Genomic DNA, 13,558 nt, shown 5'->3' on the forward strand with positions numbered 1-13,558 from the left:
TCTAAAATGGTAGCTGGACGTTTCCAGAATTCTGCTCCACAAAAGAGCAGAATTCAGAATTTTGCCTTTTTCAAAGGGTAAAATTTGATTTAAAAGGTGCAATATTTTAAATAAAAAGGGAAATTTTCATTGGTATCCTAGATAAACTTTTTCATCTGGTGAAACATACGTGTTGATTCACACCAAACCCAACAGGAGTGTTTAGTTGCTTCAATCTTAACCTCATATTTACTCAACCAATAGGTTGGATTTTTTATTTTATTACAGTAAAATTTATGCTATCAAAGTAAAAATAATGAACTGCCCTTAAGGTATTTTATACATATTTATGAGGCTTGCCAAGCAACACATATTTATAAACTCATCAAATTCATCAGTTTACATGAGAAAAAAAAATCAACAAAAAAAAATGTTTGTTTCAAACAAAAAACATTTTAATTGGAGAATAATCCAGCTTGTACAGAAAACTGTCACGACCAAATGTAGTAGTACTTCCATCTTCCCTTACTTAAAAAAATTTTCTGTACAGAAATATTCACAGGATGTTCTCTGGAAACAAACTGCTGCTTGTACCAGAAAAATGTTGGTCAAAAGGAAGTTATGTTTTAATCCTGATATTTAGAATTAAAACAGAAAGTGAAGCAGGAATTCCTTTAAGGAACTGACTTATACACTGCAAAAACACAAAATCTTACCAAGTATTTTTGTCTAGTTTTAGTGCAAATGTCTTATTACACTACAAATAAGACAAAACTAACTTAAAAGTAACTTCTAAGGTCAAATAAGAACTTAGTTTTAAGATACTAATTTCTTAATATTGCTAAACAATATATTAAAAAAACTAGTTCCATTGGCAGGTTATAAAATGGAAAAAATGTCTTATTGAAAGTGAAATAATCTGCCAGCTCCTACATCGTGATGAAAAGTGACTTGTAAGTTAGTTTTGTTGTATTTCAAGTGAACTAAGATAATTGAAACAGAAAGTCGACCAAAATGACTTGGTAATACTTTGTGTTTTTGCAGTCCAACGTAATGACGTTGGACTGGTGACCAACGTCATTACGTTGGTCACCAGTCCACTTCCTGTGTCTGGCTGAATGCTCCAGGAAGTGTAAAAAAGCAAAGCACCTGCGATAGTAAATGCAGAGTTTAAAGGACGCCCTGATCCGGATGATTGGGAAACATCCAGGAAACATCTGGAGCGTCATCTCCACCAGACAATCATCAGAAACTCTCTTCATGCAGATGTTGAACCGGTCACGACTCCACGCTGAGGCCATTCGGGTTCTGCAGCTGCTTCTTGAGGTTCTGATCCAGCAGAACCAGGCTTTGCACAGCTAAACTGCGGCAGTCGGCGTCCGGGTCCGCTTCGGCCACATCTGTGGACAGACAACACAACCAGAACCAGAACTGGCTTTTAGAGACAGGAAACTAAACGTTGTTTTAGTGCTTTCAGTCTCAGTTCACTGATTTTCTGCTCCAGGCAAAAAGAAAAAAGAAATAAAAACAGAGCAAATCGCATCACAGGACATCCTGGTTCCTCATCTCCTTCCCAGAAATCTGTGCGTGTGTGCATTTGTTTACAATACCTTGTGGGGATCATTTTCCTGACATATACTACACTGTGGGGACACACTGCTCCTTGTGGGGACCGAAGCCTGGTCCCCACAAGGGCAAACGCTGTTTTTGGGTCAGGGGTCAGATTTAGGACTAAGTTATGGATTTAGGAATTGAGTTTTGGTTACGGTTAGGTATGTAATAGTTAGGCTTAGGATAAGGGTAAGGGTAAGGCTGTAGAAATGAATGGAAGTCAATGGAAAGTCCCCGCACAGATAGCTGCGCAAACATATGTGTGTGTGTGTGTGTGTGTGTGTGAGACTGATGGGAAACCGCTGACAGAAATACACTCTGCAGGTGAAGATGTGAACTTCAGCTCAGATGGAGAAATATCCTGTCATGCTTCATATCTTCAGCGTCAGATTTTCATGTTGTGAAAATTTGGTTTCAGTTTCATGGAGAAACTCAAGACTTTTCCCGTTTTTAGTTTTTTATGTTGATTTTAAAATATAAAAACACACCATGAATCTGTGGCAGAAGGAAGGAAAGATGAAAGAAATTAGAGAAAAAAGGGACAGAATTAAATAAAGGAAAGAAGGAATGAAAGAGGACACAAGGCATTAAAGGAAGGAATTAAACAAGGAAAGAAAGACAGAAGGAAAGGAAGAAATTAGGAAAAAGGCAGGGAAAGAGAGGACAAAAGAAATTAAACAAAGAAAGGAAAGAAGGAAGGAAGGAAGGAAGGAGAGGAACATTTAGACGGTGGGATCATGAATCCTGAGTCGTTGAAACCCAGAATGCTCTAATCTAGTGATTTATTGATCATATTTTCTTCTGTTATTTTTATTTTTTACCTGCCAACCAGGTTCTTGTTTCCATCAGCTGCTGGCTGAGGTCCATCATCAGAGCCTGACTGGGCATGCTCAGAAACACGGAGCAGATGGCGAAGAGGACGCCTCGCCTCACCGTCCTTCAACGACACAAAACCAACAGAAACCACAAGAAACCCAGTTAGAAACCAATAAAAACTCCAGACTTTCCAGTCAACCTGTGTGTGAAGCAGCGATGTGAGTCAGACGTACTGGTCAGCGTGGTACCGAACGGCCCACACAAAGTCCAACAACGCAGCTCCCATCTGTGCAGCGATCTGGGAATAAACAGCATGAGGATCAGCCTGACTGCAGGAAACAGGCTGAACGGCTGGCATGGCTCAGTCAGATCAGCCTGGATTAGCAGAAATGGTAACACAATGTTTACATATGACTGACAAATTTGAAAAAATTCAACAATTAGCTTCAGATTATTATCAGTAGCAGAACTTTGAAACAAATGTGGACACAGACTGAGCTGCTTAATAACTCCATCCAAACCTTTTCTCTTTAAAGAGACTTTTTAAAATCAGTGCAATAACAGAAGGGAAACATGTATATAATATAATATAATATAATATAATATAATACCGGTGCGTTGACGGCCAGGTGCATAAAGAGGCCCAGAGTGTGGATCAACCTGCCCAGAACCAGGTGGTCACTGCCCAGCAGGTCAAAGGTCACCTCAGGCCTGCCAGAAAGGAGTTTTTCTTTATCCCATCAGTTAAAACTATTCCAATCTTCAGAGCTTCACTAAAATACTAACTTGTCGTAGTTTCTGAGGAGAGGAAAGAAGAAGTATCCAGCGACAGGAGCGTAGCGGTTTGGAGCGGCTCCGGCCCCCGGCTGGGCGGAGCCCTGCAGGAACATCAACGCAACATGATGCAACACAGTTAGCTTTACAGGTCGTCTTATTTAACGCCTGACCTAAACAACGGGATGACTTCTACAGAGGGAAACGTCTATAAGTCACATAAAACACGGTTTTAACCAGTCAAAGTGGATTTAACAACGTGGTATTCTTTTACTAAAACGTCTGTTACTAGGCTTTAGTTTACTTCAGCTGAATCAAAATGAATATTTTTAAAGGTATATATGACGTATCAAGAGCAAAATATATATAAATGCTTTTGTGTTACGTCTTCATTTTCTCTGAAACTTCAGCAGCCGCTGTGATGTTTGGACTTCTGATGGATCCTACAAAGGCTTCGCTTTATTTTGGTACAAAGATTATTTAAATAAGAGTCTGTAAAAAAACTAAAAATTAGATTTGGGTATGTTATTTTAAACATGTAGTTCAGTATTTTTGCTTAATTCCATTTTTTAACATTTTTTAACTTCCATTTGGGTTTCTGCTCCCTCTAAAAACAGCTGGTCATTTTCTGCAAATACCGTAAGTTCGTGTTTTTTGGTGCCCAGAAAATTCCGTTTCAAAATCACATTCCAGGCCAGTCAGCCGTTGCCTAGCAACCGAAGCAGAGCCCAGCCCTGTTGCCTAGCAACCCAAATGAGTTATAACTTGCGCCTCTGAACATCTAGCAGTAATATTTCTGGTTGTAAAATGACTATTTAAAAAGTTTAGCGAGGCGCTAAGACGAGCAGCGACCTTAGAGATGCGTTTGGTTTTATTCTGGATCCTCTTCTCCACTTCCTGTCTCCAGCTGGCGGCGCTGTTGCTCTGGTAAGGCGTCAGCTCCGAGGCGGCTGCGGTTATTTTATCGGCGGCTGGTTTGGAAAGCTCCTGAGCTGCCAAGGCGAGGACCTGCAGAACCCAAACATGATCAAATTCATAAAGATTTAAAAGATTCAAAAGTGGCTAAAGCTGCTGGTTTCACCTCTAAGATGTCCAGTCGCTGCCGGAGGCTGTAGTTCAAGGAGTAAAACTCTGTAGTCAAGAATTGAGTAACCTGAGACAGACAGAGACGGATTGATTTACGATGCGCAACGCGATCAGGTTGGACGCAGAGAATGAATCAAAGTCGTACAGGAACAGAGTCGACGGCGGTCAGAGCCACCATGGCCGCCTGCCGGAGAACCAGGAAGCCGCTAACGCTGAATTTATCCTCCATGTGAAGAAGCACTTTGGTCATCTGGACACTGATCTGGAAAAAAAAAACAAAAACGTAAACAAACCGGAGTCACAAAATGTCTAAAATATTATGACAGACCTGAGTTTAGAGTTTTTTCATGCAAACCAGTGAATCTGAGACAGAACCAGGCCTCAAATAATGTCAAATAAGATATTTGTAAACTTTCTCCAGGCTCTGGCTGCCATGGCAACAGTAGGCAACAACCAAACAAACACATGACAGAAAAGAAGGAAAGAACAGAAGCATGTTTTCGTTCTTCTGTTCAAATGAGCAAATGAAATAAAAGAACAATAAAGAACGAACAAGAAATAAGAAGAAAGAACCAAATAACAAACTCCATATAAATATTCCCTCTGCTCTCACCTCCTTCGCTGCGAAGACGTTCCTCCTCACCAAACTCTCCGCCGCTCTCAGACTGAACTCGACTCGCTGCGAGTCGTCAGAGGAAATCAAAGCTGATCAACAGAACCAGGAGAACATTAGAAACGGGTTTCTATTTCTGCAGCAGAACCAAACAAAGAAAAACAGAAAGAACCGAACTGAAAGAACCGAACAGAGAGAACCAAACAGAGAGAACTGAACAAAGAAAAACAGAGAACTGAACAGAGAGAACCGAACAAAGAACCGAACAGAGAGAACCGAACAGAAAGAACCGAACAGAAAGAACCGAACAAAGAACCGAACAGAAAGAACCGAACAAAGAACCGAACAGAAAGAACCGAACAAAGAACCGAACAGAGAGAACCGAACAAAGAACCGAACAGAAAGAACCGAACAGAGAGAACTGAACAGAAAGAACCGAACAGAAAGAACCGAACAGAAAGAACTGAACAGAGAGAACCGAACAGAGAGAACCGAACAGAAAGAACCGAACAGAGAGAACCGAACAGAGAGAACCGAACAAAGAACCGAACAGAAAGAACCGAACAGAGAGAACCGAACAGAAAGAACCGAACAGAAAGAACCGAACAGAAAGAACCGAACAGAAAGAACCGAACAGAAAGAACCGAACAGAGAGAACCGAACAGAGAGAACCGAACAAAGAACCGAACAGAAAGAACCGAACAGAGAGAACCGAACAGAAAGAACCGAACAGAAAGAACCGAACAGAAAGAACTGAACAGAGAACTGAACAGAGAGAACCGAACAGAAAGAACCGAACAGAGAGAACTGAACAGAAAGAACCGAACAGAGAGAACCGAACAGAAAGAACCGAACAGAGAGAACCGAACAGAGAGAACCGAACAGAAAGAACCGAACAGAAAGAACTGAACAGAGAGAACTGAACAGAGAGAACCGAACAGAAAGAACCGAACAGAGAGAACTGAACAGAAAGAACCGAACAAAGAGAACCGAACAGAAAGAACCGAACAGAGAGAACTGAACAGAAAGAACCGAACAGAGAGAACCGAACAGAAAGAACCGAACAGAGAGAACTGATCTGTGCCGTGCCTTCCAGACAGTCCCGTAGGTAACGAGGCGGCGCCGCCCGACTCGCCTCCACGTCTCCTGACATGTCGTACGGAGGCAGGTCATCATCGCTGCGTCCATAAGAAACGAGGTTATTACATTTAAATCTAAATGTTGATTAAAATGAAAGTTAAAATCTGACTACTAGTCTCACCTGTCGAGGTCAGAGTCTGGATCGCTCTTTGACCTCTGGGAGGGCGATTTGACCTGAGACGATTCTCTGGTCGCCTCAGACCTGCGGACAACAGATTCACCAAGAAACATTCACTGAGAGACAGAGAACCCAACGAAGCGTTTAATCTGAGAACAGAAAGAGGGAAGAACAAGAGAACAAAGGAACTAAAGGAAGAAAGAAAAAGAACAAAATGAACAAAAAATTGTACCGAACAAAACAAAGAACAAATGAATGAACGAAAGAAAAAGTGAATGAAAAAGGAAAGAACAAAAAGAAGTGAAAGAAAAACAAAAGAAGGAACTAAAAGAATTAAATGAATGAACAAAATATCAAACATTCTGTAATAATTTTGTTTTGTTTTAAATCAATATCTGCTCAAACTCACCCATCAGCAGCCTCAGAGTCAGGATGGGGGTCAGGCTCAGGGTCAGGGTCAGGGTCACACACGCTGGGGGTCATGAGAGACAGCAGCTCCCGGGTTTCTTCATTCTGGTCGTACTGTCACACAAAAACAGCACAAAGTTTCAGAATTTTATTATTTTAACTTTAATCTCTTATTGTAACTTTTTCTTGTATTATAACTTTTTAAATTTTATTTTTACTATTCTCATTATTTCAACTTTATCCTCCGTTTTATTTTCTGTTATCCTGGAGCTCCGGTCGTCCTCCTGTCCAGCTTCCCTGTCCCTGCGGAGGCCACAGCATCATGCTGCCACCACCACTGATGTCAGACATTCACAGAATGTACCTCAAACTTGAGCTTGGCGCCGTTGAGATCCATCCGGGCGCTCAGACACTCGCCCACCACCATGCCCAGAGTCCTAATGCCGACCGCGCTGCTGTCCAGGTGGCTCTGCATGCCGTCCAGCAGGCACTGCAGGAGATCTGAAAGAAAACAATGAGCTGAATTTAAATAATCTGAGATTTAAAAAAGCATTGATTATTATTGTTGTATAACTTTATTCTCGTATTATCAGGACTTTATCCTAATATTATAACTATTAAATTATTTCTACTTTATCATTGTAAACCTTTTTTGTGTAGCAGCACAACTTCATCCCGGTAACATGGCTGTTCACGTGTTATTCTTTTTTTCGTTTATGATTTTTCTCATATAATCATTACTTTTTTTTAGTATTATTTCAAAATTTTCTATTGTATTATTACAATTATTACATTCTTGTAATCATGAAAAATAACCTTTAGTAAATTCTGACTACTAGAGAAGTCAGATATTCTTAGCCCGGCTCTAATATTCGCCGTAGGAACAAAACATCACTGTATATCAATTATTTGACAATAATTGCTGGCATCTTTCATGCTGATGTAATGTTTATCCAGTTGAAAAAGAATCTCATGAGATTATAATCCCACATCAAACATTAATGATGCTACAAAAACTGCTAAAGGTCACAGAGTGATGGAGGAACAGATGAGGAAGAAAAGAAAACAGCAAGAAAAATCGCAACTAACGTCGTCATCGTAAGATTTTCTGATGTTGTTCAGAACTAAAATAAATCAGAAGACCATCAGGAAGTAGAGGAGTTGCGGCGGTTTGATTTTGCACCTGAGCGAAGCTCCTGCAGCTCGGCGTCCGTCAGCAGGCTAGCAGCTAGCAGCAGCGTCTTGCTAACGTAGAGCTGCTGCTCCTGAGGCGTGTGTTTCACCGCGCTGGGGTTGGCCCAGGCCTGCGACACACTGCGCAAAACCTGAAAACACACACAGAGCAAACGTCAAGCACCACACCGTTCAGAAAACGTTTAGAACAGGAGACTCCAGCATGAGACCTGAGAAACATTTTTATTGTTTTTATGGGGGGAATTCCTCTATTTCATTCTCCTAAAATATAACTCTATACTCGTATTATTCTGAATTTATTTTTGTACTATTTCAACTTTATTATCAAACAACTTTTTTCATGCATTTTACCACTTTATTCTTGCATTATTATGACAGTATTTTCATATTATAATGACTTTATTCCAGTATTATTACAACTATTCACAAATTATTTCTACTTTATTGTAATATTACAGCTTTCCTCTCGTGTTATCAATACTCATTTCCATAAATACCATGTTTGTGTAGCGCTTTAGCATTAGCTTCATGTAAATAAGATGTTGGAACATGCAACATGTGATGCTAATTACATATAAAATGCTAAAGATAGTATAAAAATGGAACTCTATGATTTTGTCTTTGAAATGTTTAGATAAACGAACCTGGATGAGGAGCGGCCTCCGATCCCGGTCTGAGGCCAGGTAACCCAGGACAGTCCTCAGGACCTGAGTCTGGAAACAAAACACCATTAAAAACAACAACACATGATATAAATACATAATATATTCACTGTCAGCTGCTGACCTACCTCGTACTTATACTGCAGCAGCAGCACTTTATGAGTCAGCACAAACTGAGCCTTTTTATTGGTTAACACCAGATTTCCAGCAATCCGGCTGAAGGTGTCAGAGCTGGAAATGGACCAAAGACAGAATCAGAACCTGCCCTCACCTGGTGCCCGTTCACCTGTCCGGACGGCTCACCTGTCGGCCACCTGAAGCAGGCCGGTGAGCACGCTCTCCATGCAGCGCTCTGGGACGTCCTGCAGCAGCCTCCAGCTCACCCTCTGCCACACCACGTCTGAGCGCGTGCAGACGGCCAGGCGGGGCGCCATCACGCCCAGAACCAGGCCTGTACAGACACAGCAGGACGGGGTTTACTGCAGGTGGCGCTCTAGAGCAGAACGTCGAGCTCAGAACGTCAGAGATGCTGAATTTACAACGGTTTACTTCCACAGTTCACCGACAGCAGCCATTTTGTTCATGTATCTTTCTCTTGCACACTGTCCACATATTTTCTTTTTGTTGGTCTCCCTGGGTTTGCTATGCATGGCGCTGCGTTTGCCTACCAAGATGGCATGAAAAAACTATAATAAAATTCAGATATGGGTTAAGTAGGGTATGGACAAAAGAAACTGGATTTTGCCAAAATTGGGACTGAGCAAAAAAAACCAATTTTTTGGTCTTTTTAATCTCTTTTGCTGAATATGAACTCTACTCTAGTCTTTGTCCAGAAATCCAGTCATCTCTTTATGATGCCATATTTTTTCCCAGGAAGCCATTTTTACACAACTTTACCAAACGCTACCATTAAATCCGTCAGCCTGCCTTGTTTTAAACTCACCGCTGTGACCTTGGAGGCAAACTTTCCCAAGTGTCTGAGCTACGAATGTCAGAGAGCAATCGACACCATCTGTGGAAGACATCACAACAATCAATCAATCAATAACAATATATATCGCAGTAGACACATGATCAAAATCAATAGATAACACATGTGATAGGATTAATATAGAAACATATGATGACATCAACATCAGATTAATAAAGTGATAATATAATCCTAATTGCCAACAAAAATCAGGAGGTATGAAGCAGGGTTTACACTAAATTAATGCAATAATTACTAAACAGTGAGCAAAAAGATTAATTGATTAAATATTTTTGAAGTATTGTCAAACAATAACTGTAAATTTTAAATATTAAATTTACATAATCAGATGGGCCAAAATATAAAATTAAGCAGAATTTTTGGTATTTAAGGATCAAGATGACAATAATTCAAATAAGTAACAAAAAATAACAAAATCAGGCAAAAGAACATTTTTCTAAATCAGTTTCTTTCAATAAAAATGTATGAAACTTTAATAAAACCTGCAGGTGAATATTTAGTTAAAACATACTTGTTTTTCATTTAGAGAATCCAGAAATTTTACTCAAGTAAGCATAGTAATACTCCATAATAAAATTACTCAAGTAAAAGTAAAAAGTACAGCGCAGTAAAAATACTCCTAAAAGTAAACTATAATACTCAAGCAAATGTAAGTAAATCTAACTACTAGTTATTACCCAACTCGGCTCCGGTGTCCTAGCAACAACCTGCTGGTTAACACCGCCAACGGCAATCTCTAAAAGGCACCAAGGGCAATTTCCGCTAGCTAAATGGCACCAAGGGCAATTTCCGCTAGCTAAAAGGCACCAAGGGCAATTTCCGCTAGCTAAAAGGCACCAAGGGCAATTTCCGCTAGCTAAAAGGCACCAAGGGCAATCTCTAAAAGGCACCAAGGGCAATTTCCGCTAGCTAAACGGCACCAAGGGCAATCTCTAAAATAGCGCCAACGGCAATTTCAGCTAGCTAAACGGCACCAAGGGCAATCTCTAAAATAGCGCCAACGGCAATTTCCGCTAGCTAAACGGCACCAAGGGCAATCTCTAAAATGGCGCCAACGGCAATTTCCGCTAGCTAAACGGCACCAAGGGCAATTTCCGCTAGCTAAAACGGTGCCAACGGCAATTTCTAAAATGGCGCCAACGGCAATCTCCGCTAGCTAAAACGGCGCCAACGGCAATCTCTAAAATGGCACCAAGAGCAATTTCCGCTAACTAAAAGGCACCAAGGGCAATTTCCGCTAGCTAAAACGGCGCCAACGGCAATCTCTAAAATGGCACCAAGAGCAATTTCCGCTAACTAAAAGGCGCCAACGGCAATCTCTAAAATGGCACCAAGAGCAATTTCCGCTAACTAAACGGCACCAAGGGCAATTTCTAAAATAGCGCCAACGGCAATTTCCGCTAGCTAAACGGCACCAAGGGCAATTTCCGCTAGCTAAAACGGTGCCAAGGGCAATCTCTAAAATGGCGCCAACGGCAATTTCCGCTAGCTAAACGGCACCAAGGGCAATTTCCGCTAGCTAAAACGGTGCCAACGGCAATTTCTAAAATGGCGCCAACGGCAATCTCCGCTAGCTAAAACGGCGCCAACGGCAATCTCTAAAATGGCACCAAGAGCAATTTCCGCTAACTAAACGGCACCAAGGGCAATTTCTAAAATGGCGCCAACGGCAATTTCCGCTAGCTAAATGGCACCAAGGGCAATCTCTAAAATGGCGCCAACGGCAATCTCCGCTAGCTAAAACGGCGCTAACGGCAATCTCTAAAATTGCACCAAGAGCAATTTCCGCTAACTAAAAGGCACCAACGGCAATTTCCGCTAGCTAAAACGGCGCCAACGGCAATCTCTAAAATGGCACCAAGAGCAATTTCCGCTAACTAAAAGGCACCAAGAGCAATTTCCGCTAACTAAAAGGCACCAAGGGCAATTTCCGCTAGCTAAAACGGCGCTAACGGCAATCTCTAAAATTGCACCAAGAGCAATTTCCGCTAACTAAAAGGCACCAACGGCAATTTCCGCTAGCTAAAACGGCGCCAACGGCAATCTCTAAAATGGCACCAAGAGCAATTTCCGCTAACTAAAAGGCACCAAGAGCAATTTCCGCTAACTAAAAGGCACCAAGGGCAATTTCCGCTAGCTAAAACGGCGCCAACGGCAATCTCTAAAATGGCGCCAACGGCAATCTCCGCTAGCTAAAACGGCGCCAACGGCAATCTCTAAAATGGCGCCAACGGCAATCTCTAAAATGGCGCCAACGGCAATTTCCGCTAGCTAAATGGCGTCACCTCTGAGGGCGCGGCAGATCCTCTCCAGAGCGGCCAGCATCTCCGAGGCCAGCAGCGGGTAGAACCGCTGGGGCGTGAACAGCGGCCGGTTGTTGGGGTGCAGCCTGTTGGCGGTGAGGTCCGGCAGAGCGGCTAACCGGGCCAGCAGCGTCTCTCTGAGCTGGGCCGAGTCTGGCGGCACCGACCGGAGGCAGAAGGACCACAGCAAGTCCGCCAGGCGGCCGCTCTGCAGGAAGCGCTCCGTAACGCTGACCAGGCGGTCCAGACCCGCGCTGGGGCTGCAGGGAGCGGACAGAGGACTTCATCAGCCAGGTCTGGACGATAAACTGTCCCAGAAACTATTGCGATAAACGATAATATTGTCGTTTTGACGCCATTTTCAATAATACAATAATAATGGCTTATAATAAGGCTTTGAAAGATCAATAAACTTTAGTTTTGCACAGAACAATTTACACTGGAACTGGCAGATCTCTCAAAGGGACAGTTTGATGTGTTTTCTGAACACAGTTACATTTTATACCATAATCAAGTAACTATGTTTCAGTTTAAATATGCAAAATAAAACAACCAAAATCTGTACATAAAAACTTTAATAAAAACTACAAAAATTTGATTTTCCTTCACGTCCCCGATACGTCGTCATAGTTTTTCATAATTTACATTAAAAAATAACGCAGATAATTCAGTTAATTAACTCGTCTCACCGGAGCTGGGTCACGGCTTCCATCAGCACCAGCAGCGCCTGATCCGGCGGCCCCTTCAGGAACAGCGGGTCCCACAGCTTGGAGCGCTGGGCGGCGGACAGGCTGTGGGTCCAGTGAGCCTGGAGCTGCCCGACCAGAACCCGCAGGGTTCGGGTGTACTGGGTCCTCCGGAACTCCTCGCGCTCCGCCGCGGTGCTGCTGCTTTCAGCCCCGTCATCTAAATACGAGTTCAGCGTTTCCAGGGCGTCAAAAACGTCTGTATGATCCGCGGAGGAGGAGAGCGACCGGAAGCACTGGGCCACCTTCAGTCGAACCTCCGAACTTACCGAACCCAGCGCCATTTATGTGAAGATTAACAACTAACTTGACATCTTGGTGCGGAATAAATCCATAAAAATACAAAATCAAAAGTTTCCCCACTAATTCAGGAAAAGATGTTTCGTTATGATTATTCTGAGAATCATGACGCTGATTTCGGTAAATTATCAGCTTTAGCTTCGTCAACTCGACTTGCTAAAAACGTGCAAAATGTATCAAATGTAACATCCAGCAACTCGTCCAGTCACAGAACTACAACTACAACATTTTATCAACAGTTGGAGTTTGAAGTTTCAATGGAAATATTGTGGAAAAACGTGAAACATCGACAGCATTTGACTTTCCGGCGTCCTTCATCAAAACACCACCGGGAAGAGCAACAGCTGTAACTTTGGTTCCGGGTGTCCAGTTGTACCGTGATGGTTATGATTGTGTAGTTTATAAATCAGTTTTTTCTGACTGAATTGTTTTGTAAATAGTTTTTAAAATAAATTAATGCGTCTGCATTGTCTGTTTGGAAACGTGCAAGTGGAATAATTATGAAAAAAGTTATTTAGGTCTAGATATTAATTTTGACTCAACTCATTGGGCAATAATGCAGATAGAAGATAACTGTAGAAAAAAATATTTACGCTTTTATAAAAAAGAAAAACAAAAACCTTTTTTGCTTTTTGGCAGTGGTGATCCTACACTAAAATTACAAGCGATGGCAAAGTGGGACCACAGAACAAATAGAAGAGAAAAAAAGCAATATTTTTATTATTTTATATTAAGATGTGTTAAAAAGCCACGTGTGGCTCTGGAGCTGCAGATTCCTGATTCTTTCTCAATACGTCAATTTCTTTTTACTTTATTG

General features: G+C 41.8%; 1 protein-coding gene across 2 annotated transcripts; it reads right to left on the reverse strand.

The window, feature by feature from the left end:
• Positions 1 to 412: 412 nt before the first annotated feature.
• telo2 (TEL2, telomere maintenance 2, homolog (S. cerevisiae)) lies at positions 413 to 13,075 on the reverse strand. 2 transcript variants are annotated; one of them, XR_003593267.1, is made up of 21 exons: positions 12,385 to 13,075; positions 11,678 to 11,955; positions 9,345 to 9,413; positions 8,705 to 8,852; positions 8,530 to 8,632; positions 8,384 to 8,452; positions 7,729 to 7,870; positions 6,910 to 7,046; positions 6,547 to 6,659; positions 6,141 to 6,221; positions 5,969 to 6,057; positions 4,880 to 4,971; positions 4,412 to 4,528; positions 4,262 to 4,333; positions 4,033 to 4,188; positions 3,193 to 3,284; positions 3,018 to 3,117; positions 2,640 to 2,704; positions 2,412 to 2,527; positions 1,174 to 1,379; positions 413 to 1,101 (listed from the first exon to the last, which is right to left on the reverse strand). XR_003593267.1 is itself a non-coding variant. In XM_027999840.1 (20 exons), the coding sequence occupies exons 1-20, from the start codon at positions 12,723 to 12,725 to the stop codon at positions 1,258 to 1,260; spliced, it is 2,502 nt and encodes an 833-aa protein (XP_027855641.1). In that variant the 5' UTR covers positions 12,726 to 13,075; the 3' UTR covers positions 413 to 1,257. The 2 variants fall into 2 exon arrangements, 1 of the variants encoding a protein (XP_027855641.1); XM_027999840.1 differs by having other exon boundaries at positions 413 to 1,379.
• Positions 13,076 to 13,558: the final 483 nt, after the last annotated feature.

Source organism: Xiphophorus couchianus, chromosome 2 (assembly GCF_001444195.1).
Source record: "Xiphophorus couchianus chromosome 2, X_couchianus-1.0, whole genome shotgun sequence".
Taxonomy (NCBI): Eukaryota; Metazoa; Chordata; class Actinopteri; order Cyprinodontiformes; family Poeciliidae; genus Xiphophorus; species Xiphophorus couchianus.